The sequence below is a fragment of the Notechis scutatus genome, chromosome 5, assembly GCF_049901735.1.
Source record: "Notechis scutatus isolate UNSWTSFEM ecotype Mainland chromosome 5, rNotScu1.2, whole genome shotgun sequence".
Lineage (NCBI taxonomy): Eukaryota > Metazoa > Chordata > Lepidosauria > Squamata > Elapidae > Notechis > Notechis scutatus.
Genome location: NC_142013.1, coordinates 32,170,059 through 32,197,589, shown reverse-complemented (window position 1 = coordinate 32,197,589; position 27,531 = coordinate 32,170,059). Strand labels below are relative to the sequence as shown.

The following is a 27,531-nucleotide window of genomic DNA, read 5'->3' as shown; positions in this document are numbered from 1 at the left end:
TTTATGAATAGAAAAATATTTATTATTGACAACTATTATTAGTAATGAAAACATACAAAGCATTTACTGATAGAAACAGTGGAGTCTGTAAAGAAGAATTGTTGCTTTATGGCGAAGCAGTAGAAAGTAGGCATTCTTCACATGAATGCCAGAATGAAAATTGTTAATTTATATTAACGTATGACAATACGTTTAGCAGCCAATCTTCCCTAAGCAACTAGAAAACATGGCCACTTGCTTCTTTATCTTAGCAATCTAAGATAATGGTATTAAACAATTATTCTACATATTTTTAGCAGCCATGGCCATATAATGCTGATCTATTTTTAAAACCCTCTCATTTTTTGTTACTTAGGTATAAAATCGAGTTTGTACAGTACTCTATACACATTCTAACTTTGGCAAAATAGGCAAATGATTCCTATCATAAGAATCATTCCTTCATTTGTGTGAGAGATTGCTTCTTCTCCCTTTTCTTCAGACTGGTTTGTTTTGTTGCATTGTGGTTTTCTTTTTTAATTTTCCCACTGTCCCAGCAAATGAAACAAAGAAAAATGACTTCATAAAAATAGTCCTCTGTGATAACAGGCTGGACTCGACTGTGTGAAATTCAACAGTCACGTCTGTAGAAAAACATTTGGAGTATTGGTGAGTAAACTGTCTGGCACTGTTAAACAAAATGATCTCTACATGGAACAAGATTTCCAAAACTTCCAAGCTTATAATTTAGCATCTGTGTGTCAGCATACATTTTCAGACTATTAGTTAATTTTTCTCTCTCTTATATTAACTGTATGTTGTGTGATGATTGGGACAAACAGATTTCAGATTTGCAGGCAAAAATATGTTTCAGATCATGTAGGGATGCAAAAATAACACTTGTCATCAATGCCTTAGCCTGAAATCTGCCTTAAGGGGTTGCAGATAGGTGCTATGTTTCTGCTTTCTAATATAAACTTCTGCATACTGCCCTTATTTGTCAAAATAAAAATTTATATTTCTTTCTTTGAATATTACAATAAGGATGCACGCTTCGTTTCCTTGGAGAAAACAATTGTTTCATTAAGCTATGATAACTACAATATGGAAAGTACTTAAGAGTCTTCAAAATTATATTTCATAAAAATCTGTTACACCAAACCACATGAAATGTAAGTTACCATATCTACTTGAACCTATCTTGATATAATTTAAGAGTGTAAGTCTAACATTAGAGGATTAACAAATCTGTTAACAAGCCATTTCTAAAAGCAAGGAGACCACATCTCCAAAAATGTGTAGAAATTGGTCTAATTACATAAAAGGTTAATGTGGCTTTTAAATTTTGTCTGTCAGTCTATGTTTGCTATACAGATAGGCTAACAGAAAGTTTCTGTAATGAAGAATCACAGTTTGCTTTTTTTTCTGCTATTTTATCATTTAGATTGAATGTATCAATTCCTTCCTCTGCTAAGGGAAGCACATCCTGAGTGACTAAAACAGTACTACATAAAATATCCTTTTCTTCAGATGAAACAGCTGTATGGGCCTTACAACTTTCTATTCCATTGCTGCAATTTGCCTTTTCATCAGAATCATCTAGTTCTTCAACTGTTTTTAAATATTCTTGGAGAAGAGTATTGTTCTGATCATTGTTCAAATTCTCTTTACAATATTCCTTATGATCACCTGGGATCACAGCATCAGAAAGGCTTCCTGAAAGAAAATCTTCACAGGGCTTGACTGTTTGCAGAGAATTTCCTAGAAAGCCTTCATTTGTTTCTGTCAAATATTTTTCAGAGTTCTGCAATTCATTAAGGATATTTTGGTCTGATATACAGGAATGGAAACCTGAATCAGGATATTCCTGTAAACATTTCTGATTACACATTTCAGAAGATGAACCTAACCAAGTTGAACTATCAATAGGTGAAGGTTCTTGATTTGGTCTAGATGACTGTATTAATAATTCATGTGGACCCAGATTGCTACAGGCGGGAGTATCTTTTTTCCAGATATTACTTAGGTGTTGGTTTACTGAAAGCTGCCATTCCTGGATAGATTTAACCTGTATAAACCACAAAAAAGAAAAGATTATAATATATAATTTCATATGTAATTGCATAATTGTAACATCTCATTTCACACAAGAGAGCTAGTTGGGTCAACTGTAAAACACAGCATGGTTTCAGGAAAATATCTTAAGTCTTTATTCATAGAAATGAATATTTAGAAAAACGAACTTTACCTGATCCCAAAGAAATTTGATAGCTTCCTCTTGCACAAGTCTTTGAAGCTTCTCTTCATTTTTTTCTTTTCTTAACCTGCAAATGATTTTCATATATACATCAAGCTTTAAAAGTGTTGCCTCTTTGATCACTACCTTTGCTGCAATACAATTATTTATAGGTAGTCCTTGACTTACGACCACAATTGAGCCCCAAATTTCTGTTGTTAGGCAAGACAATTGTTAAGTTTGCTTCATTTTACGACCTTTCTTGTCACAGTTGTTAAGTGAATGATTGAAGTGGTAAAGTTAGTAAAAACGACTTTGCTTGTCAGAAGGTGATAAAAGGTGGCCATGTAACTCCAGGATACTGCAATGGTCATAAGTGTGGAAAAACAGTAATAAGTAATTTATTCAGTGCTGTTGTAACTTCAAATGGTATTAAGCACGTGGTTGTAAATTGAGGACTATCTGTACTGCAGTAAGAACAGATTGTGGCGAAGAATGGAGTTTTGGAGAGGTCATATATTTACATCAGTTTATCGATTAAATTGGCTAACTTCATCAATTCTGATAACAATACAACTTAATTTCTCTTTGCTAGAGACACTGAAGAGAATTTTTTCTCCTTTCATTATGCTAACAAATAAAATATTTTTGAAAGAATACTCCATTTTATAGTTAGTGCGTTTTGCCTTCATTTGGAAAACAAAGAAGAGCTTAGCAATTGAAGGAAATGAAACAACTCTACCACCCCAACTACACTTATGGTATTGTTTGCAGGTAAAATTTATTCATCTCAAATTATAGCAGATTTTATTTCTATTTTATTATTTCAGTTTACTCAATTTCCTACTTACTTTTGAACTTCTTCAGTTAAATGGGTGATATGTTCTTGCATTCTGCTGAGTCGAATTTCATAGCGTGCTTCCCTGACTCTGGAATGAAATGTTCTTGTATAAAATCCTCTCCAACAGGCCTGAAGCTTGGTGGCAGCTTTATTCATTTCTGTAAGTTCATCTTTCTTCTGGGTTACAGTAACTGATGCATCAGTAGACACTTCTAGAGAGCTAGCAACAGAAACAGATTTGGTAATATTCTCTTCAGGTGAGTGTGACTGCTTAAAGTTACTGAATTTTACATTGTCTTCAGGAGATGTTCGAACATTATCAGGTTGAATATCAGTATTTACTGAAGAAGAAGCAATGTGGAAAATATCCTCCTTTTGATATGCATTTTGAGTTTCTACCATGTCTGCTGACTTGAGGATATACTTTCCCAAAAGCATAGAATCATTGTTCTGCTTTTCTTTGTTCTGCATATTAATATCTTTTGTAAATTCCAAATCTGTATCCCCCATATCTTCCACATCCTCTACATCAATGCCAATTCCATGAAGTTTCAGTTCTGTTGAAGTGGGCGACATTGGAGACAGCCCTGAAGCAACAGGCATAAAAGTAGATTCTGAAGATAGGAGACTACTGTTCAACTTGTCCTCGTCAGTTTGTATATCATCCAAGTAAAAATCCTTAAAAGTATTTCTTTCAGCTTGTACCAAAGTTGGAGAAACATTTTTAACTGCATAAGAATGGTCATCATTGGATTTCGTCACAACCCAGGTATTCTTTTTAATAATACGTTCTGGGAAAGAGTAAGATAAAACACACAATGACTTTCAATATTTATGTATCCTACATGTGTATTTTTGCCAAACATTTACTATCTATATAGTAGATAGTAAACTAATTATAGTAAACTTGACTAATTAGGGATCAGGGCAGGGGTCCTCAACTCCTATTCCATGACATGCCAGCAACTGGGCTAAGCAAAGTAATGAAGCCCCATTTGCAGTATGCAAGCAACTCACAAAACTACGTCCCCTCCGGTCCAGGGAACCGGTCCCTGGTGCCCAAAAGGTGGGGGAGGGCGCTGGGTTAGGGAATAAATTATTGAGGTTCCTCTGGTCCATAGCAATAATATGCATCCAGCTAAACAGCAAAACAAGAGAAGGAAAGAGTTCAGAAATGATTGTTTTCTCTTGTTAATGTAGCAATGGAGTATGCTATACAGAGCCTCCTTCCAATATTCTTTCAGGCTCTATCAAGACCAATGGACAGAATACAAGATGGACTTAGGTGAGCAGAAATTATTAAATGGCTGAAATAATGAAGTATGGTCTATAACCATCTATAAAGTATAGTTAATAATCTTGTAGATAAAACATTTATTACCAAAATTGAAATATATCTTTCAAGCAGGTTAAGACTCATAAGTTAAAGAAAGATATCTAAGTATAAGATATAAATATATTGAAGATTAGAAAAAATATGACAATATTTAAAAATACATCTAGATTTGAGATGCAGTGCCATCTCAAATTACAGTGTAGCCAAGTGAAAGTTCATATGTAAGTAGCATCTAGACCAGTGGTTCCCAAACTTTTTCGGTCCACTGCCCCCTTGGTGCTACAAACTCATCCTTGGTGCCCCCCACCCAGGGATGGGATTCAAATTTCTGTGGGTGTGGCCTAATTTGAGGGTGTGGCCTGCTGGTCACATGACTAGGTGGGTGTGGCTTGCTGGTCATGTGACTGGGTGGGCGTGGCCAGGTGACTGGCAAATCAAATACAAGTGGTCCTCACTTAATGACCAGTTGTTTAGCAAGTGTTCTCATTTATGACTGGCCTCTCCAGAGATACTTGACCTGTTTTTGGAGTTTTGACAGCTTTAGATCAGGGGTCTAAATCTCACCCCTGCCTGTGTGTGTGAGAAAGAGGGAGAGAGAGAGGTTGGATCAGATCTCTCTCTCTCTCTCTCTCTGTTGAATAAGATCTTCAAGATTTCACCTAATAATCTTAGCCTATTACATATTATAAAGTAGTCAAAATATGAACTATAATATTTCTTTGTTACTGAATATATCCATAAGGGGTAGCAATGTAAAGGGTAGCAAGGTAGTAGTAATGTAAGCTTCTTTTGATAATGCCTTTGACTGCCTTGTACAGTTTTGTTATTACATAATTTTCTGTATGGACTTACAGTCTACATAATCAATTTCAATTCAGCACTAAACTCCATTTGCAATATATTTTTTCATTATTTCTAGACCTATTTGGCTACAGCATCCTCCTTTCATTCCTCCTCACTCTGATTCCACAGATATATTTTGTCCCATTTTGTCCACTATAGTATGCCACAATTGAACCATAGTTTAATTTAAATAGTTAAAACATATCATAATATATTTGTGAATTTGAGTTTGAGTGATGCAGTACAGTAATCTAGCAGCAAGGCACACTATGATTATGAACCTGTGTATGTGTACCCAATCACTGATTACAAACATATAGGCAAGTGGGTGAAAAGAGTGATGAAAACCCAGCAGATATGAATTCTTACCACAGTCAGTTATTTCTTGTACATGGACAGGACTGTTTGGCTCATTATTAATGGGTAGTCCTTTATTCAGAGTTGGGGATACAGGCGAATCATTGGCATGGCTCTGATACATCAATTGCCTCTGATGCAACCTAAATATAAAAATTTGAATGATTTCATGACTTAAGAATACTAGAGCAGAGAACCACTCTTCTTTAATATCACAAATGTTAGCAAGAGTTAGCAAAATGCAAATATATCTGCAAATCAACTTTTCTGTTCTTAAAAAGCAGCTTTAAAAAGCTTCTGAATCAAGGCCTACTTGAACAAGTTAAAATGATTATATTAAATTATATAAAAATAGCTCATCAACAATGATATTCACACCTTTGCTTATGTAGTATTTTTTCCAGTTTGGCATCTTCTGCTGATTGGAGTCCAAACATAGTAGTAAGAGGACAAACACTGGCCAAATATTGTACTAACTGAAGGTGCTGGCCTGGTCGGAATGATCTTCCCTTTCCTTGACTGTAAAGCCATTCTGCTTTCAAGCTATACGCAAAAACAATATTAATTGTACTAAACATCTTGAAAGTCCTTTCTATTAGAAACATAAAAGCATAAAGAACAACAATTGAAATCCAGAAGTAATAGATGTAACTCAGAAGCAATAGCAAAAAATAATCAATTGTTGATATATCATAATACATTGGGAGAAAGCAATAATTTTCATGAACTCCAAAATAAAATATTTCAGCTACATACTAAGTATCCAGTGTCTGCTTTTATCTTCAGGAGTACAGTATATAAATTAAAACCAGAACTTGGAAGTATAGTAATTTGCCTTAGAATTGGTTAGACTTAAATATACATAAATGAAAATCAATAAATACATTCATATAACAATAACTAGAATTATTTCATAAAGAACAAATACTCTTTCTACTCAATATTATCCATACATGGTCTCATATTATTCCCTTTCAGAGTAAGTTATGTTATGAAAAGTTCAGGAAAAAAGTAAGTAATAGTAAGTAAAAAATTAAAGATAATAAGAGAAAAGAAAATGTAACTGTTCTACAGTACCTATCTAGCCTTTTAACATTCCGAATAAACATTGCTGCAAGCATGCTTGTATATTGATTTATGTACTACTTTTTGTTTTTAAACATTTCACCTCTTTCTTTTTGAGGTCATCAGTTTTAACCACCACTACAAAATCACAATTTTCTCACTCTTCTCTTTCATTCCTTGCAACCGCTGTACTTTCCAGATTTTAATCACTGTTACCTCATGTATTCTTTCAGTTAGAAAGAATGCTTTCCTAATCTCTTGAAATTTTTCTATTTATTCTTGTTATCTTTATATAGAGGAATAACAATGTTATTGATGATACCAATCATCGGGCACAAATTTAGTTTTCCCATGTTAAACAATACAGGTGAAACTCGAAAAATTAGAATATCGTGCAAAAGTTCATTTACTTCAGTAATGCAACTTAGAAGGTGAAACTAATATATGAGATAGACTCATTACATGCAAAGCAAGATAGTTCAAGCCGTGATTTGTCATAATTGTGATGATTATGGCTTACAGCTCATGAAAACCCCAAATTCACAATCTCATTATAATTATAATATTACATGCAATCAATAAAACAAGGATTGTACATAGAACAATATCGGACCTCTGAAAAGTATAAGCATGCATCTGTACTCAGTACTTGGTTTGGGCCCCTTTTGCAGCAATTACTGCCTCGATGCGGCGTGGCATGAAAGCTATCAGCCTGTGGCACTGCTGAGGTATTATGGAAGACCAGGATGCTTCAATAGAGGCCTTCAGCTCTTCTGCATTGTTCGGTCTTATGTCTCTCATCTTTCTCTTGGCAATGCCCCATAGATTCTCTATGGGGTTCAGGTCAGGCGAGTTTGCTGGCCAATCAAGCACAGTAATCCCACAGTCATTGAACCAGGTTTTGGTGCTTTTGGCAGTGTGGGCAGGTGCCAAGTCCTGCTGGAAAATGAAATCAGCATCCCCATAAAGCTCGCCTGTGGAAGGAAGCATGAAGTGCTCCAAAATCTCCTGGTAGATGGCTGCATTGACCCTGGACTTAATGAAGCACAGTGGACCAACACCAGCAGATGACATGGCTCCCCAAATCAACACAGACTGTGGAAACTTCACATTGGACTTCAAGCATCTTGCAGTGTGTGCCTCTCCATTCTTCCTCCAGACTCTGGGTCCTTGGTTTCCAAATGAGATGCAAAAGTTGCTCTCATCAGAAAAGAGGACTTTGGACTACTGAGCAACAGACCAGTTGTGATGACCTATAGTCTCTCAAAATAACCCCAAACCCAAAACATATGTTAAAGTCCAGTAATGCCTTCAACTTAAACTTCACTGTTTTATTAGGCACAGTTTAAAGTCGCAAAAGTAAAAAGAAGATCTTGCAAACTGTTAAAATAAGAATACTTTTAATCCTGTAACCTCTTTCTTTCTTTCTTTTCTCAAAATTCTTTCCCTCTCTTCCTCTTCTCTCTTCTTTCTTTTTTTCTTTCTTTCTTTTGCTTATTTGTGTATGTATTGTGACTGGTTTTAATTGTAAAAATTTAATAAACTATATTAAAAAAAAAATAAAGTCGCAAAAGTAAATAATGAGGCAGAAAGAAAACCCAAACAAACAGCATTGACGAGAGTTCCGAAGCAAGCCAAGATAACTCATCATAAATTCCAGGAAAATAACAGAGGAGAGTCCATGGGAAGAACACCAGCAAAGATAAACCTCTTTCAAAGTAAACACTTAACTAAACTTTGACTCCAGCAATTCTAACTGCGTAGTTACAAACTTATAAACATAGCTCCCAGCTGCAAGCCACGAGGAGGATCATGGTAATCTCCTCTTGAGTAGACCTTGCTTTTCCCTGATCCTCTCCTCTCTGCGTGACCTAGGATGGATAGGGGATGGGCCTGGATCCTCCTGACTGCTCAGCCAGCCTCTGCCCTTCCCCAGCCTCCTCTACCACCTCTGGAGCCACACTCCCACTCCCTGTTGGCTGTTCCTCTTCTTCCTCAGAGTCAATCTCCACCAGGGGCATGACACCAGTTGTTTTTCTTTAGCCCAGGTAAGATGCTTCTGATGTTTGTTGTTCAGGAGCGGCTTGACAAGAGGAATATGACATTTGAAGCCCATGTCCAGGATCCATCTGTGTGTGGTGGCTCTTGATGCACTGACTCCAGCCTCAATCCACTCCTTGTGAAAGTCCCCAACACTTTTGAATGGCCTTTTCCTGACAATCCTCTCCAGGCTGCCGTCAACCCTGCTGCTTGTGCACCTTTTTCTTCCACACTTTTCCCTTCCACATAACTTTCTATTAATGTGCTTTGATACAGCACTTTGGAACATCCAACTTCTTTTGCAATTACCTTTTGAGGCTTTCCCTCTTTATGGAGGGTGTGAATGATGGTTTTCTGCACAACTGTCAGGTTAGAAGTCTTTCCCATGATTGTGATTCCTACTGAACCTGACTGAGAGACTATTTAAAGGCTCAGGAACCTTTTGCGGGTGTTATGGCTTAATTAGCTGATTAGAGTGGGACACTTTGAGCCTAGAATATTGAACCTTTTCACAATATTCTAATTTTCTGAGATTGTGGATTTGGGGTTTTCATGAGCTGTAAACCATAATCATCTCAATTATGACACGGCTTGAACTATCTTGCTTTGCATGTAATGAGTCTATCTCATATATTAGTTTCACCTTTTAAGTTGTATTACTGAAATAAATGAACTTTTGCACGATAGTCTAATTTTTCGAGTTTCACCTGTATGTATTCACTGTATAGGTAACTCTTATCTGAAACTGACAAAACCTTAATCAGTTTCACATTAAACTATTTCTTTTGCCTCTTAAGGCAGATATCCAATGCCAGCTCATTCCTTTCTATGTATATTCCCCATTGTGTGCCTGCTTACTCTATTGTAATTCCTTCCTTTCCATCGATTCCATTACATATCAAATGTAAATACAAACATTAATTGTAATTATCCTAGCACTGGGCGAGTAGTCCCAAGACTGTGGGGAATGGGAAAAAGGGGCTATAAAACTTGCCCTTTTCCCCAGCTTCTTGTCAGTTGAGTTCGGGAAAGTTTTCCTACTGATTGGGTTCACCCAGGCCAGGGGCCTGCAATCTGCAGCTCTGGAGCCACATGCGGCTCTTTCAGCCCTCTACTGCAGCTCTCTGTCAGCTGATCCCATCATTGGCTGGCCCCACCCCTCCCCTCCCCCCTCCGTCACTCTTCGCCTGGCCTGAGAAGGATGATGGTGGGGGGTGGAGACTCACTCCATATTCCAGACCAGGTGGTGACTGGGTGGGAGTGAGTGACATCAAGTTGGCCACGCCCACCCAGGCACACCGGTTGTTAAATTATTGGCTCCCAGTGTTTTCTGTGGGAAACGGGTCCAAATGGCTCTTTGAGTGTTTAAGGTTGCAGAGCCCTGACCCAGGCTATTTGGGCTAATAGCAGGCATGATATTCCCCTCTGAAAAAAAAATCGGGGCCGGCCAAGAGACCCCGCGCCGCGAGCCAAGAAATTGCACACACAACACCAATGCTACACACCCCTCCTTTCCAACTGGTCACGTGTGGATCAGCTCCAGAGCTGGGGGTGGGGCCAAGGCCACCGCCCGGGGAGCGCCCGCTGCTTTCCCTCGGCAGGGTCGGGCGGTGGCATGTTGCACGGAGAGACGGATGGTCCGTGGCTGCCCAGCTCCCTTTTCCTGCCACTCAGCGGCCTCCGCTCGCACTGCCCAGGCTCCGCTCAGGTGTCCGGCTGGGGCTGTCAGGAGTTGCTACCGCCGGCGCGGCTCCACGCGGCTCCAGTCCCGCGTTGCCTCGGGAAGAGAAAGGCAAAACCAGGAGCTGCTGCGCCTGAGCCTCCGGTGCCGCTGCTGCAAAGCGCCGCCGCAGCTCTTCCTTTTTCCCTTTCCCTTCCCGAGGCAATGCGGGACTGGAGCCGTGGCGGCGGTAGCAACTCCTGACTCAGGGAGCCTCCGAGGGGAGGGGAAGGAGGAGAAGAAGGGGGGAAAGGGGGGGTGGGCGATTCCCCAAAAAATCGGAATTCCGATTTTAATCGGAAGAATATCATGTCTGGCTAATAGCCTTGTGATGCTGTAAACATATTTTAGGGCAATTTCTTATTAAAACTTTTTCAAGATTTATTACTATGCTGACATTTCTTTTTGTTTTCTTATTCTTTTGGTATTTCCCTTGCAAATGCTAAATGACAGATATATACATAGATTAATGGTAACACTCAGTTTAATAATGTTCTTACCTTTCTTTCTGAGAAACCATATACCCATCAATTACTTTAAGACTGAGACACCAATTGACAATAAATGGTCGGTAATCAAAACCTGGAATGTTAGGTGTTGCCATCACACAAGGATTGTTCATAATTGAGAGTTGCTCTAGTTTAGGAAAAGAGGTCAAGAAAGAAATCTAAACAGAAAAGGAAATAATTATTTTCGTGATTAAATGTAAAGAAAATTTATAGGCAGAGTAGCACTATATATATATATATCCTACAGTTTAGTTATGTTAGATGCTGGAGGGAAAAATAATTTTATTTGCTTAATTTTATTCGAAGACTGGTATTTTATTTTATTATTCCTTAGAATTTATTAAACATATTTTACTGGAAACTAGAATATTTTCTGCCAATAGCCTTATTGTAATATGGAAGACGTTTCAATTGTAAGTCCTCAATTTACAAGCACAATTGAACTTAAAATTTCCATTGCTAAGCAAGACAATTAAATGAATTGCACCCCATTTTACAACTTTTTTGTCACTGTTAAGCGAATCACTGCACCTGTTAAATGAAACATGCAGTTGTTAAGCAAATTTGGCTTCTTCCATTAACTTGGCTTATCAGAAGCCAGCTGAGAAAGTTACAAATGTTGATCATATTATCCTGGAATAATGTAACTATCATAAATACATGCTGGTTGCCAAGCACCCAAATTTTGATCATGTGACTACGCTCTAAAGGTCATGTGAAAACTGGCCATAAGTCATTTTTTTCAGCGCTATTGTAACTTTGAACAGTCACTAAACAAATGTGGTTAAGTAGGGGACTACCTATACAGTATTTCTTTTCTTTGTTATTGGTATAATTGGACATGAAGTAAAGAATATAAAAACAAAAAGTCAGCTGCATGATCAGAGATCCTCTTTACCTGCAGAAAATAAACCTAGGTAAGTACCTTGTGATAAGAGAATGAGCCTGATCCAAAATCACAGTGAGTTTTTAATGGCTCAAGAAAGATTGAATGAGGACATTTCCAACGTCATAACATTTAAAAAAATACTGCGCACTGAACTAGTTTTCTTTTTGATAGATTATGAAAAACATTAACCTACTGTCCATTCATCTTCATGAAGGATCCATTTTTGTTTTAATTTCTATGTTGATTAAATGTAAAGCATTTTGTAAGTAATTCAAAATTTATTTTTGTTCATAGTAACTGATGTTTAAATTTCAAAAATATGCTGCAAAGAACCTATGGTACTTTAAGAATCTGTCTCAAAGACTGACATTTCCCCTTCACATTATTTTAATTGATTTAATTGCCAACATATTTAATTACTTAAATAATCATTAATTAAATGACTGCTAGTTACTATCATTTAATTTTAAAATCTACATATCCTTTGTGCCCAAAACATAGCAATAAAAATATAGATGAAAATATAATGAAATGTAACTATAGTACTTTAGGTTGTATTTGATTTCTCTTTCTCAAAAAGTTATTTCATTTTTTTCAAAATGTTATTCTTACCTCATTCAAATCTCTAATTTCATTTTCTGCCAATGAAAAAATAGTAAGGCCTTGAGGTAAACACGAAGGTGCTGAACGCAGTGAAGTGATGATATTTCCATGCAGCAGCAGAGTCTTGAAGAATAGAAAATGGAGAAAACAATATGTAGACATATACTTTAATAATGTGAACTGCTCTGAATATTCATAAAACTGCATAAGGATTATGAATATACAGCTGCACACACACATCCTTGAAATGTTTATTTTTAACACGCAAGTGTGTGTTAAAAATGATATTTCAAGAGAATGTAAAAAGTGTTCAGAACTATTTTCTCTTTACTTTAGTTACATTTAGAAATGTAATATGTTAGATCTAAATGATATTAATTATCGAATAGCTAATCATGATCATTTTAGTGGAACTTCAACATAAATTACAAACTATGTTTTAAAGCATGGTTGTTCAACTTTTGGCTTGGCTTTTGGCTTGACTGGGCTACAGCAAGCGAAGAGCAATTATCTTGGGTCACATAAAAATATACACAATATGTATATAAATAAAAACTTTAAAACTTCATTTTTTTATTATCTTGTGAGGCTGCATTACTAGCTGTCTAGGGCCACATGGTTGGACATGACTGCTTTAAAAGCATTTAAAGAATTTGTTTATTTTATTTGAGACACATTTACACTACATCTTATTCATAGCTACCTGAAGAAAATGCTATTATAAATAAAATCAAAACTTTATTACAGTTAAAGGCCAATAATGCTGCTTTGAACTTACTCCTTAATTAGGAATATTTAGACCATCAAAGAATATAAGCTTAAAAATATATACCTTTAGAGAGGAAAGTCTGGAGATATCCCCTATTTGGGGTATGTTGTTATCTGACAAATCAAGATGTTGAAGAGATGTGCAGCAACTGATCTGGTCTATAGTCTAAAGGAAGACAAAATATTTTTCAGCAACATTATGAAGCTTAATAGTTGCAATCACTTACAATTCTTGATACCAAAGAAAGCATCTTTTACATTAGCAAATGATGCAGTATATCAAATAATATGGCACGGGGTGCCTTGAGACTATGTTGATTCCTGGCACTTACCTGGACAAGTCCCTGCAGGTTTTTTTTGGCAAGATTTCAGAAATGGTTTACCATTGCCTTCTTCCTAAGACTGAAAAAGAGTAACTGGTCCAAGATTACACACTTCTCAGTTTCTGGCCTGGTGCCTTTTCCACTACACCAAACTGGCTCTCAATTAAAACATGCTATAAATTCATCTTCCATAATTAAAAAAGAACATGTATTTTATTCTGGTTGAGTTTAATTTATGACAAAGGTGTATAGAAGTTAAATCATATCTAATAGACATTTGAATGAGTTAGTTTCCGTTTTAATGCAAGTAAATGTAGTAAATTAGGTTCCAGTGTGACAAAAACAGAAAGAGAAACAGGACCTAGATTGTGTGGAGAAAGCCTGTGAACCTAGAAATAATAAAAAGATACAAAAAAATATATCACAGAATATAAGGATTGGAAGGCGTCTTGGAAATATACAAAGCAGGAATCTACTATGTTATTTGCTTGGTCAGAGGAATATTCATCACTAACTGTTGGATGCATATTTACCCTAAAAGTGTCTGTTTTACACTGGATTTTAGTTTTATTCTAATAAGCCTGACTCTACTGATTCTGGAATATAGGATCATTATTATAAAACTTGGGCTCAAAACAGACTTCTGAAATCCTTGATGCAGTCTCAGGGACCTCCAAAAGTTGCTATCAAACAGCTGTTTTAAAAACATAAAATACTTGAATTGAGTACAATCATATTTCCCACAGAGTAAAAAAAAGGTTAAATGGAATAAAATAAAAGCCACTGTACTTTCTAGTGGCTCCACTCGCTACTTTCTGGAGTCCACATCTTTCAAATGTTAAATGTAACTTGCTGCCCAGAAAAAGTTGCACAACTCTGTTCTAGCAGCTTGAATTATAATAAAACAAAGATTTCAAGACTCTGAAATTTGCATTAAATTATTATACATTTGAAAAAGCAGGACTACAGTAGAACTCCTAAAAAGTGAGAAATGTATGTTCAGGCACAGAAGTATAGAGACAATAATGGAAAAAAGGAAAATTCCTCTGAAAACAAACAGAAATAATCTTATACTTTCAAATGTAATTGATTTCTGTCTGCCACAATAACATTCTAAAATAATTTACCTATATCTTACTTAAAATAATTAAATATCATTTCTAATTTTTAAAATATAGAGTTCACTAATGAAATTAAATACAATAATTTTAAAATCTATAATAGGCCACAGATTACAGATAAAGATATGAAAACTGTTAAGAAGGTATTTCCATAAAACAGGTAATAAAAGTATACTTTTTCCATCATAGCAAAAGTTCAATTAAGGAGGGATGTTTATCTCATGGGAAGGGAATTCTAAAGTCCAGATTAACTACAGAAAAGCTTTTTCTCTCTTTTTCTTCAAAACAGTTGCATCCAATAGTATTATTTCACCAACGGAACAACACTTATTACTAGAAAGGTTGTTCTTCACTGCCTACACATTGCCCAAATCTTATCTGAGGTTGAGGGGCTATCAGGATAGCATTGTCAGCATAATGTAGGCTAGTGAAGTTTTTTCCTCCAATTTTAAAATTCTATCCTATCCTATCCCATCCCATGTAATATTACATTTCCAAACATTTTGCCTTAATCAAGTTCCTAGGTATGACATAAATTAAATACAATACTACTATATTGGATTAACATTTTTATTGTTTTAAGTATTTACTTACAATTTCAATTTACAAGGCCACCCACTTCTATACAACCCCTCCAAAAAGCTAAATGCAAGAATTATTTTATTCATTATTTGTTGTTTATTTCATTACAGAAAATTTACCTTTACATTGTTTCCTGCCAGATTCAGCCACTCCAGGTACACTAGCTCTTTCAATCCCTCTACGTTACCAATACTGTTGTGAGGCAAGTTTAACACTCGAAGATGAGTCAGCTTTGCTATACCCATCATCCGCACTAGACGATTGCTGGCTACTGACAACTGCAAGAAAATGGACAAATAGCTTCAATTTTGCTTATAATTATTTTTTTTTACTGCAAAGTAAAGTACCAACCTCTAGCACTGTGCGAGGCTCCTGCTACAATGACCCATATTTTCATCATTACCTGTTTAAAACTACTGCTAATATGCCTTACGTTGGTCTGACTTTAAAAGCTGCAGTTGTTAACAGAACAGCAGTCTATGTGCTGAATGATCTCTCCCAGTGGAGACACATTTCACTGGTGTTGCAGCCATAAACTTATTTTTATTTATTAATTAAATTTCTATGCCGCCCATCCCCCATACAAGGTGATTCTGAGTGACTTAACGAAGATAGCATTTTGTGTGTAATTTAAAATGCTGATACTAACCTATAAATCCCTACCAGTTATCTGCAGACCTGCATTCCTTTATTGGAAGTTAAGTGTAGTTTAAACCTCCCTTCATATCAGTGTCTTTTGATTGCATCTACAAAAGTTTCATTTTCACAGAATGTGTCTCCCAATAACATTCTGTCAGAAGCTCTTAATTACTTCAAAACCAATAAATATAAGAAATATTAACTAAAACAAAAATAATGTTCTAATGTGTGTACATGGTGTGTGCACATAAAGCTGGAGAATCAAAACATAGCATTGGACTCAAATTCACTGAGCATAACATTTACTCATAACATACAGAATGAAACATTACAATTTATTTTTGCAAGTTTCCCCCCAAATTTCAATAATTTAACTAACAAAGCATATTTGCTCGTATGTATGAAAAAACCCTACCTGCATCAAGTTCTTATAGTTTTCCAGGTGTTCCAATTTAATTAATTGATTTTTATCCAAAATCAAAGTATGTATGTCTGCATTACAGGATAAAGTTGGTGCTAGTTTTTGTAAACTCTGGCCTGACCAATTAATTAAAGAAGCTGTTAAAAAAGAAGAAAAAATTTAAATGTTAAAAAAACAACAGCAAATTTAGAAGACGATATGCAATCATGCGCTATACAATAACTTAGTATTTTGCAATACACTATTTAAACTGGGCACCAATTTCTTTGTTCTTATTTTTAACGTCTGAAAAATCTGTTTTGTCTTTAATAACCTCTGTCAATCTTAATATAACTGAGCGTTAGCCTTTATAACATACTCTTTACAGTGCTAAGCATATTTTTCGAAGTGTTCTAACATAACCTGCTCATGCAGGTCCTGTCACATTTCTATGGGGTTCAATTTTAGACACTGACTGGGCCATTTCAAAACACTGAATTTGGGCTTTACCCATTCTATTGTATACATCTGTATCTGAGAACATTGTCTTACTTCAAGATCCATTTGAACTTCATTGTCAATGATAATCATGACAGTCCCTGGTAAAATCTATATATACATAAAGGTGAAATACCAGTCACACATCATCACAAAATCTCCAGAACTGTAAAGCCTACAAACTTGAAAGTTGGCACGTATGTTCCTCTTGGCTTCTAGGTGCTCACTAAGAAAGGATTTTTCGAAATGACCATCAGAGCATTAGTATTTCGTATATTATTAACATACTCTGATGCTAAGGAGTTCTCCACCCCCTCCCCACCTGAAAAGAAATCTGTTCCAAATGCAAAACACAAGCAGAGGAGAAGAGTTTCAGTTTCACTTTCACAGCGGCCACCAGCTTTGGTATGCCCAGACTCCTTGCTGTCTCCTTGCTCACACAGCAAATGCTATTTCAGTTTCCAAACAGCCCTCAACTCTCTCCCACATTGACAGGACACTAGCTAGATGAATACCGATGGATGCTGGTAGACAGAGGCAGAATTTTCCCCCCTTATTTTCTTTCCCAAAAACTAAGCAAAGCACAGGTATTGAGCTAGTTCTCTACTATAAAGCAGAATTCCTGCCTCACTTGATGACAAGTTATTGAGTTTTGAGGCAGGAAAAACCTTACTACACTTTCATATTGGTGTTTATTTTATTTATATTTCATATTTCTAAACCTCCATCTCCCTCAAAGAGGAAAGTTAAAGTTCTACTTTTGTCTCATCAATCTATGGAATATGTCTTTTTAAAAATGATTTTATTAAATATTATAATTGTACAGATAAAAACAAATATAAAGCACAATGAATATAAAAATTCCAAGTGTTTAGGAAATAAGCTTGGCCAAGCTTTATGTCCATGTACGCCACATTATAACTGTGGACCTAGTTGATATTCCTCTACTATGCTCATCAGCTGACTGCAAAAACATCAGTTTCTGCAGTCTACTTATGAGCAGCACTTCCTGGACTATATATGCATCATCCCACAATTTTTCCTTTCTTTGGAGAGATTATGCTGGCCAGAATCCATCCTCTGGCTGCCATTATGCCATGTCCACTTCATCAGGGATATCATGTCTTCACCAGAAGTTCAGCCTTAGAACGTTCTTACAAAAATATAGTGTGTGATTCAGCTACTTTTTACAAATGTTCTTTGTTACTAGTGGTGGCCACTTTGCAACCTCCATTACAAATCACATTTTCCCCCCAGAGTTTTTCTAATGGAAGTCACACACTGTGTTGAGCAAGTGTGGCCTATTATTGCCCGCCAACTTTTTTTTTTCTTTTCTCCCCCCCCCCCCCCTTTTTTCTTCCCCCCCCCCCCCCCCTTCTAAAAAATTTTCCTTCCCCCTCTTCCCCCCCCCCCCCCCCCAAAACCCAACCAATTTCCCCCCCCCCCCCCCCCCCCCCCCCCCCCCCCCCCCCCCCCCCCCCCCCCCCCCCCCCCCCCCCCCCCCCCCCCCCCCCCCCCCCCCCCCCCCCCCCCCCCCCCCCCCCCCCCCCCCCCCCCCCCCCCCCCCCCCCCCCCCCCCCCCCCCCCCCCCCCCCCCCCCCACTCTCGACCCCCCTCCAAGCATCTCAAGATTGTCATTATTGTACCTCTCCCCCAAAGAGAGCTAAATATCACAATACTAGTATATAATGCCTTTAAGGACAAATGTTAGCTATTAAAGAGAACGATAGTAGTATGTCATCTGACAATTACATAACTGTCATTACACTTGTATTTGATGTGCACATGTAGAAAGAAGGCACAAAGGAATGTCTGGAATTATTTCAATATACGCGTATATACACATATAAAAACCGCCAAGCAAGGAATAAGTGAGGTACCGCTCCTACAAACTACACAAAGAACCAACCGTTCGCAAGGCCTTTCGGGATTTGTAGTGCATTGTTAAAATTAACTCATACTATTAATCAAGACCCAGGATCATACAAACTACAGTCCCCATATGGCTACGCGCGACACTCAGCGCGCGCCCCCTACCATAACGGTCAACGAAAAGACTGTGACTTAGCCAGCGTTGCCAAATCGTTTTACCTTCGTCGCTGTTCGCGTTCAGCAGATTTTACTCCTACCTTGACTTGCGCCCGTGGATGGCTTCACCGCCTCAGTCTTCGTTGCGGACACCTCCGCAACCGATGCTGCCGCCATACTTCCCGCTTGCTTCCAATGCTAGGCAACCGTGCTGAGGCTAGATACTGATTGGATAACAAGAAACGCTTGAGGAAAAAAAATGTCAAATATTTTATATTGCGGTACAAAGTTTTCAAGGCTCCTGGTGTCCCAGATAATGAGTTTTATCTACTTTAGGAATTAAACTACCAGCTAATGAAAGCGCAGCACTTCCCATCGTATAACAAACAGCGGGTGTCCCCATCATGCCCCGCGCAAGTATAGAATCCGGTTTCCCATGAGCCTCTCTTTCTCTTATACGCTGGAGGAACCGGTGAGGTTGCTCAGCTGCTACCATTATGAAGTAAGACTCGGGGCCTTGCTTTAATCTGAGGCCATCCTCAGGTTTGGCACATGAAATGGGGGCGGTTTAGGCTTTCTCACTTTGCTAATTTGTTTCTCGCTAACTTTGGAATGCAGGGTCGAGTTGTGCAGCTTCAGTGGGTACAAGATCTACCCCGGCCATGGCCGCCGCTACGCTCGTACGGACGGGAAGGTAAGGCGTAAAAAAAAAAAAAGTATGTCATACTGTGGTTATTCTCTTGCAATCTTTGTTCAATATATGCATGGAAATCATATTTCGATAAAATAACTGGGAAGATCACTGGCATTGTTACATATCCACCCAGTTTTATAATTACAGATTTAATTTTTGGTGGTGGTGTGCCCCTCCTAGCCAGCACTTGGAACAACCTAAAAGCCATATAGTAAATGAAGTCTTACTAAAGCAAAGTATATGTTTTACCTGACTCGCTCAATGGAGCAGTGAAATCCTTAAGGAATCAACAAGTAGATTATTTTACATACCTTGGAAACACTGCAAGCATAGCTGATGGAGTACCGCAAAAAGTAGCATCTTGACTATACTTTTCAGTTTTTTGAAAATGTTTCAAAATAATATTGTTAGGGTTTAGCTAAGTTTTAACTTTTATATTTCCTAGTTCACAGCTAATCACTATTGAAACCTCAGATCTAGAATTGTTTTGAGCTGCTTTGTCAGTCTGCATTAGTACCAAATGCATGTTATGTTAAAAAATAATCCAAATGTTCCAGGTTTTTCAATTTTTGAATGCAAAATGTGAGTCCGCATTCCTGTCTAAGAGAAATCCCCGTCAGATCAATTGGACTGTTTTGTACAGGCGAAAGCACAAGAAAGGACAATCTGTAAGTATTTTGCTGTATTTGTTAGTTTATGGACACTGAATAACGATGGCTGCCTATATTCTTAATAAGAGTAAGAACACCCAAAATAATAATTAATAATATCATAGAAAGATGATATTTATTTTACCTCACAGCTTAAATATTCCTATGTCCCTTACAAACATTAAATTTTATTAAAAGGCATACACGTTCATGTATAGGATGCATACAGTACTTAGATTGACTTGGGATGAATTGAGAGGGGAAATAGACTGGCTATGCAAAACCAAATTACTTGTAAGTCAGTTTACAAGTACCTTAGTAACAAACGATTATGATGTGTTAGAAATAGGTTGTTTTTTATGAGGCTTTTGGAAATTGCCTGAATTTTTTTAATGTGTAGAGTGCCCTGGGAGCTTGAAATGCTCTAGTATTACTTTGTTCTTATGTGCAAAGTTTGACCATTTGTGCTAGGTAGAAACCAAAACATTGCTGGCAAATGATGGTATATATATCACAAAAGAGATATAATAATGCTGTGAGAATAGATTTTAGGGCAGAGTAGACATTGGGTTTTGTTGTAGGTCTGATTCTTGTATACAGTTTCTTTGCTTCAGTTTCAATGGTATATGCAAGTAAGGTTGTCTACCCATTTACTTCAGAAAGTGCATTACTCAGTCTGTTACTAGTGAGTTGTCTATTGATCTTGTTGGATGGGTAATCTGAATACCTAGTCTAATTCCATTAGTGGAGTGTCTCTTAACAAGAGAACCAGAATAAACAGTTGTAGCATGCAGCCTGGCTCTACAATGATAGATTTGATTAAAATTTATGGATGGAAGCTGGAAGTGCATGTTATTTGCATGATGTAAATTAATTATGTAGGTTTCCTGTAAATGTGTGCAGTTTTACTGTGACAAAAAAGTGGCCCTGTTGGAAGGAAAGTCAGTGCTGAGGGTGGTGTTGGAATCCAAGTTGTTGAAGTCATGATAGTATTTGATCATTACTTCAAAACAATGAAATGGAACCATTCCTTTAATTTTCCCAATGTGTAACTTGCATCTGTATAACTACTATTCTCTTTGTTCCCAACCACTGTTTCATCCCACTTCAAATCCTAGTTTAGCTATTCTGTGCATCTAATGAAGTCAGCTGCAGCTCATCAAATGTTGCCTTTTAATAAAATATGTTTACAGATTTATTCTGATTTATTCTGCCACATTTATTCTGATTCTCTATATCTTGGTAAACATACCTCTACATAATTTGGAGAACATGCTTTGCTTAGTTGTGATATAATGTATTCATTATTCATAATTTATATCATAACACATAGCTTTTCACAATCCATTTATTAAAATATCTTCTGTAACCTTTGATAAAGGATCATTAGTTTAAGTTATTTTGATGGGAATAGGAAATCTGTATGTCTTTTTATTGTACTATTGAAAAGATTGATTGAAGTGTGCATGTTCTGTGGCTAGGAAAGAAAATCCTTAAGAGCTCTGTTTTAAAATGGGCACATATAGCTAATTGAAAGAAAAAGCAGTATTCAAGAAATGTTGGCACAATTGTACATCTGTCTAATCAAAAGTAAATCACGTTTTTGGTAAATTGGAAAAGAATTATAGCTTAAAATGTACAGAAAAATAGCTCTAATATAGAGTTGTAGCCTCATGTATTCATGGATGACAGTGCCATCAGTTAGCCAGCCTTTGATATCTTAATATTTTTCTTACTGGTAAGTAAAAGACTAGAATCTAGATCAAGAAAAAAAATCTTTCAATGTGGACTTTAATTATTTTTTAAGAAGTCGATTTTCCTTAAGTTTCAAGTTACCAGCAAATGTGAAATATAAGATAAAAATTTAAACAAAATATTTCCTGGGAGTTGAGATAGGAGGTGTGTGGGAAATTTTTTGAGGTTTTGCAAGTTTGGATACTTTTTTGAAGCAGTTATTTCTTTGCTCAGGAAGAGGTACAAAAGAAACGTACACGCCGTGCTGTAAAGGGCCATAGAGCAATCACAGGTGCTTCTTTGGCTGAAATAATGGCTAAGAGAAATCAGAAGCCTGAAGTGCGAAAAGCTCAAAGGGAACAGGCCATTAGGTGGGTACATTTTATTCTTATTCTTTACAAAAGTATGATTATGATGTAGTTCAGAGGTCACCAACCGGTGGTTTGTGAGAAAATTTTGTTGGTCCGCAGCACACCTGGCTGGAGGAGCTGCTCCGGGATAACCAATGGGCCAGTCTTGTGACTAGAGCTCTGGAATATGGGACAGGCCAGGTAGCTCATGGTGGTACTGGAAATCTCTGCCCTAGAGGGAGATACATGCAACTTTGCAGGTGGTGAATGTGCAAGGAGTAACGCAGACTCACTGGCTGAAATGAGGTAATGGTGCTGTTGCGGAGGGGAGTGGCGCAGGCGGGCCAAAGCAACGGGCGGGAGTGGCAACCCGCAGCTCTTTCGTCCTACTGTAGCTCCCTATTGGCTGAACCCACCAGTGGCTGGCCCTGCTTGCCCGCCCTCCCAGCCACTCCTTGCCTGGCCTGGTAAGTGTGGGGGATGGGGATTTGCTTCATATTCCAGAACGGAAGCGAAGCTTCATCTCTTGCTGGGTCTTGCGGGTGTTTCTTCTGCCCTTTTTGGGTGCTGTGTTCACCTCGGTGGCTCGAGGAGACATGCAACTTCTTCTCAGCCCCGAGACACTGGCCCCACCCAGCCATTTCGCTCAGCCGCTGATGTTGGCGCCTCGATGGCCTGCTCGCTGCTCTTGCAGCACAGTTACATTTAGTGCGCTTCACAATGGGGAGACAGCATCCCGTCATCCTCCTGGGGCTCATTACGACACGGAGCATCAGCCGTAGCCGGGTTGGGTGAGTGTTTCGGGGCGGAGAGCAGGTCATGCGTTTCCCTGAATGATCGAGGTGCATCTAGCACCAAGAAAGGCCAAAGAAGCCCCATGAAGACCCAGAGAGTTCCAGAGAATCAGAATGAGAGAGAGACAGACAGAGATGGAGAGAAAGATGAGAAAAAGATGACACAAAGAGAGAGATCCCGTGTTTTGTTTTCTCTGGGAAATTGGTCCATATGGCTCTTTGAGTGTTTAAGGTTGCAGAAATAGGCGGCCAAGCTAAGTGCCTGAAGGACCCTATCCTGTCACTGGGAGTCCAGGCGCTTCAGCGAGTGGCGCGTTGGATTCATATTAGTGGTCCGCAGGATTTAAAATTATGAATTTAGTGGTCCCTGAGACCCGAAAGGTTGGTGACCCCTGATCTAGTTTACATCCTTGGCTGAATGTAAAAAATAGACATTTGATTATAGATTTTTAATAGGGGAGATTGTACATTATGTTACTTCATTTGTATGTTCCTTGTCACGTTTAAATGAATTATGCTAAAAAATAAAACAAATACAGTACAATTTAACTTTGTTCAAAGCACTTCCAAGTCTCCTGGATTAAAAAAAAATCAGGATATTAAAAAATACTTGGTGACTTGTGATCTGTGATGGTATGGATGCTTTCACCCATTTTGTTACAGGCTTAAATCAGTGATAGCTTTACCACGAGGAGATGAATCAAAGCCCTTTTCAGGAAAAGAACTGCTTTAAGACATTTGGAATACTTTGATGCTGCAGCTCTGTAGCTGCTTGTTGTCTGAAGATACTATAAGTAGGAAATTATTTAAAGCGGTGGTCGCCAACTGGTGGGCAGCAGCCCACTGGTGGTCCGTGAGAAAATTTTGGTGGTCCGCAGAGATATGTCACCCCAGAGCACCCCCCCCCCCAAAGCAATTAATCCAGGCTCCTGGGAACACAAAACTGTCCTGCCCACATAGCCCGCGGGAACCCTCCCCGCCCTCACTCCTTACCTGGGAAACTTGCCTACTAAACTTGCTATTTTTCCTTTCCCCCTTCCCCGACCATCAGCAGTTCTGTGTGGGGAGATTTAGATTAGCTAGAAAGCAGGAAATCTTGCATTTCTTGCTTTCTAGCTAATCTTTAGATCTTCGCCTCCGCTTTTAAGCAGAACCGAACCTCCCTTAGGACTGAAGCTTCTATTCAGTGCTCTTTTTTATAAAAAATTCAATAATTACATAGTGTGCTGTGAGTTAATTTTGTGAGTTTACTTGCAAGTAAATTTTATGTGACAGACTCAGCCAATGGCAGAAACACAGATCTCTAAATGAATCTGTGATTCTGTGAGCAACTCAATCTGCCTGCCTGCTTTGCCTGGTTTTGGGTAAAAGTTGCTCTTTATAAAAAAAAAATCAATATTTACATATAATATTTACATACAAGCCATGCCCAGCCAGTCACATGACCACCAAGCCATGCCCACAAAATAGGCCATGCCCAAGAACTGGTTAAGAAATTTGAATCCCACCCCTCCCTCTGTGTGTGTGTGAGAGAGGTAGAGAAAAAGGTTAGATCAGATCTCCCACCAATGTCAGTAAGCTACCGTCAGTCAAAATTCATATTAGTGGTCCCCCGGATTTAAAACTATGAGTTTGGTGGTCCCTGAGGTCCAAAAGGTTGGCGACCCCTGATTTAAAGCATCTAATCATCAAAAGTTAATTCATCTCTACATTTTTCCTTTTCAAGCACTAGGGTAAGGAAAGCATCATTTTAAGCAATTACTAGTATTTGTAAGCTATTGCTACCTAGAATGGGATAAAATTCTTTAAAAATCAGTGCCTCACATGAGATCCTGCAACTAAATTGAGTAATTTTGCATATTTCCCTTCTTGATGGATGGCAGGATAGGCAATCCTTTTTGGTTTAGAAATTATACTTTGCCTTTATGCCATATCTGGTGGCTACAGATTATGTGCTTATCATTGACAGAATTTCATAAGAATGGAGAATAGGGTTCAGGGGAAATGGTTTGATTGGAGGATTTAGAGATTAAAGGGAACCTAATGTTGCAGAAAATATTGGGCCCATCTATCCAGGTTTAGGCTCTTAAAGGTTACAAATGGAATTATGAGTTGTTATATCTTACCAAATGTCTCCACACATCCATAGACCACTATTCTGCTTTGCAGCAGGCATGTTTTTTCATACATTTTAGATGTTAAGTAATAAAAATGTTGTTCTTCTCATTAATTTTCTTGCAATATAATTAACAGAGCAGCCAAGGAGGCAAAGAAGGCAAAGCAGGCAACTAAGAAAACAGTACCCTCTACAACAAAGGTAATGGCTGGCAAAGGCTATAAAAACAAGAAAAAAATTGTATCACTATTTGTAGATTCTTATTTACAAACAAAACAATTGTGACTTTGAAATCAAATTGTCCTGTGTTCTAGTCTCATCATCAGTTTGTGTCAGTGGGAGGCTACATGGGTGACTTGAAGATAACCAATTTTTTTGCTTCATTTATGCTTCACCTTTCCTTTGGTTGCCCAAAGTGATAGTATATTTTATACATAAGGATATTTTTATTTTCATAACAATTTTCTAAAGCAGATTGAGCTAGGAATTAAGAATGAGCATTATGAACTTGAACTTTGAGTCTCTCGTATTCGAATTTACTATCCAGATGCTACATTGCTTTTCTGGTCCAATTGTAATCCAGGTTCTCAGTGGGACTCTGCTTTGAGTACACAATTAAAAGTATCTAATCCCCAGTCCTTGATCAGGGAAGAGGGGCTGCAATGGCATGGTACTTAAAATGATAATATAATTGTTTCTCAAAAGCTGCCATATGAAATTCCTTTAGTCCAGTGGTTTCAAAGATGATCATAATGTAGCATTTCTGACTAGATTGAAAACTTTGTTCAAATAATTTAGAACAGAGTTTCCCAACCTTTCTGGCCCGGCCCAGGTGTGGTGTGTGGAATGGGGTGGGGAGAGAGCATGGTTCTGCCATTTCCGCAGCCCAGTTCTGAATGGTTCAAATCCCAGTAGTAGTCCAGGAGTTGGGGACCCCTGATTTAGAGACACTTTGTTCTTTCTCATTCACTCACTAGAAGTTCATCTATAGGCATTATGCTAGTTTATACTAACTAAACTGTCTTAATATGTAGCATATCCTCATGAGTGTCTTGTTTTCTATTTCCAGGCACCATCAAAGACTGCACCAAAACAAAAAATTGTGAAGCCTGTGAAAGTTTCTGCTCCTCGTGTTGGTGGGAAACGCTGATTTGTGCTGATTTGATTATGTCAATAAAATTTTGACTATAATTGGTCTATTATCTTTAAAAAGAAAGTTTCAGGTCATTTTCATTACATAAGTTATGATGATGAGCAATAAAGTTGAAAGCTGCTATTAGCAAAAGATATACAGGAAAGTCCGTATTTAAGAAATTAGTGAAAAATTTCAAAAAACTTAAATTTCAATACATATTGGTAAATTCATTTGAAATTCATATTACTTTTGTCTAATCTGCACAAATGCCCTACGGACTGGTAAGGGAATTTTGCCACTGAAATTGATAGTTTACTCAGGATAAATTTCATATTTCAACCATCTTACCAGCAGCTGATCAGTAAATAGTTGAACATTGGACAGCCATAACTATTTCTGGTGAAGCATTGCAGTGACTTTTTCTACCATGAAGTGAACTTATGACTACATATCTCTGCATGGAGATGGAATAATGGCAAAACTTCTATGGCAGTTTTTTTCCAATGGAAGGGAAAATCCATGATTCTGAAATTCCTACTGAAGTCTTAGAATTGATGGAAATCTTTAAAAAAATAATTCAATATATTTTTATAATCAAGAGAGATAACTATCAAAATTGTCATTTTAAAGCAATTTTATTTATAATTTCAGAATATTTGTTGTGAACTCAGCAGCTAGATTTATAAATGTGAAAAGACTAGATCCTTAATAATTTTTAAATACCCTTCCTTTTTGCAACCCTGTAGTCCCTATTTAGGGCGGCACAATAGAGCTGACCATTTATTGGCCAGATACTCATGTTGACACCAACATGGAGTTTGCAAGAGTTTTTTTTGCTTTGCACCTTGAGAGAAACATCTGTTGCTACCTAGGATTGAACTCAATCTTTCAAGTGGAAGCCAAGGAACCTCTGCACTATGTCACAATACTGCTCTGTACTACAGCTCCTTAATATAGCCTTAAAATATTAAATATGCAATTTAGTCAATTGTATATTTTCACATTGTAAGATTGCATTTTTTCCTAAGTGCATAATGTAACCATATACGTACATATGTTGGTCGCCAAGGTAGAATGAGAAATTTATATTGCACCAACAAAGTTACTGATAAGAATCCTGGTTTACAATATATTTTGCAGTGTTTAGATTTAATATTGACAGACTGATAGTGTTCATTCTTGTTTTGTTATTTAGGATGATAAAGCCATTTTATGGGATGTTAATGGCAAAGTAATTTCAGAAATACTATTGAAAAATGTGTAAGCTTAAAATGAAACAAT

At 37.5% G+C, this 27,531-nt stretch overlaps 2 protein-coding genes across 2 annotated transcripts; one reads left to right on the top strand and one right to left on the bottom strand.

Annotated features, from left to right (window-relative positions):
• On the bottom strand, positions 1 to 19,196 carry CEP97 (centrosomal protein 97). The gene is made up of 11 exons (XM_026663947.2): positions 18,879 to 19,196; positions 16,267 to 16,409; positions 15,332 to 15,490; positions 13,251 to 13,352; positions 12,428 to 12,541; positions 10,918 to 11,084; positions 5,971 to 6,135; positions 5,605 to 5,735; positions 3,067 to 3,847; positions 2,228 to 2,303; positions 1 to 2,047 (listed from the first exon to the last, which is right to left on the bottom strand). Exons 1-11 carry the CDS (start codon positions 18,952 to 18,954, stop codon positions 1,346 to 1,348), a joined length of 2,616 nt encoding a protein of 871 aa, XP_026519732.2. The 5' UTR covers positions 18,955 to 19,196; the 3' UTR covers positions 1 to 1,345.
• RPL24 (ribosomal protein L24) lies at positions 19,140 to 26,331 on the top strand. The gene is made up of 6 exons (XM_026663949.2): positions 19,140 to 19,279; positions 19,396 to 19,471; positions 20,029 to 20,139; positions 22,090 to 22,226; positions 25,253 to 25,316; positions 26,185 to 26,331. The coding sequence occupies exons 1-6, from the start codon at positions 19,275 to 19,277 to the stop codon at positions 26,263 to 26,265; spliced, it is 474 nt and encodes a 157-aa protein (XP_026519734.2). The 5' UTR covers positions 19,140 to 19,274; the 3' UTR covers positions 26,266 to 26,331.
• The last annotated feature ends 1,200 nt before the right edge of the window (positions 26,332 to 27,531 follow it).

Coding starts and splice junctions, on each gene's coding strand:
- CEP97 (XM_026663947.2), bottom strand. CDS start 18,954: ATGGCGGCAGCATCGGTTGCGGAGGTGTCCGCAACGAAGACTGAGGCG. Junction 15,491..16,266: donor ACTATAAGAACTTGATGCAG/GTAGGGTTTTTT, acceptor ATTTTCTTGCAG/TTGTCAGTAGCCAGCAATCG. Junction 12,542..13,250: donor CCAGACTTTCCTCTCTAAAG/GTATATATTTTT, acceptor CTATTCTTCAAG/ACTCTGCTGCTGCATGGAAA.
- RPL24 (XM_026663949.2), top strand. Junction 19,472..20,028: donor ACGCTCGTACGGACGGGAAG/GTAAGGCGTAAA, acceptor CAAATGTTCCAG/GTTTTTCAATTTTTGAATGC. Junction 20,140..22,089: donor AGCACAAGAAAGGACAATCT/GTAAGTATTTTG, acceptor TTCTTTGCTCAG/GAAGAGGTACAAAAGAAACG.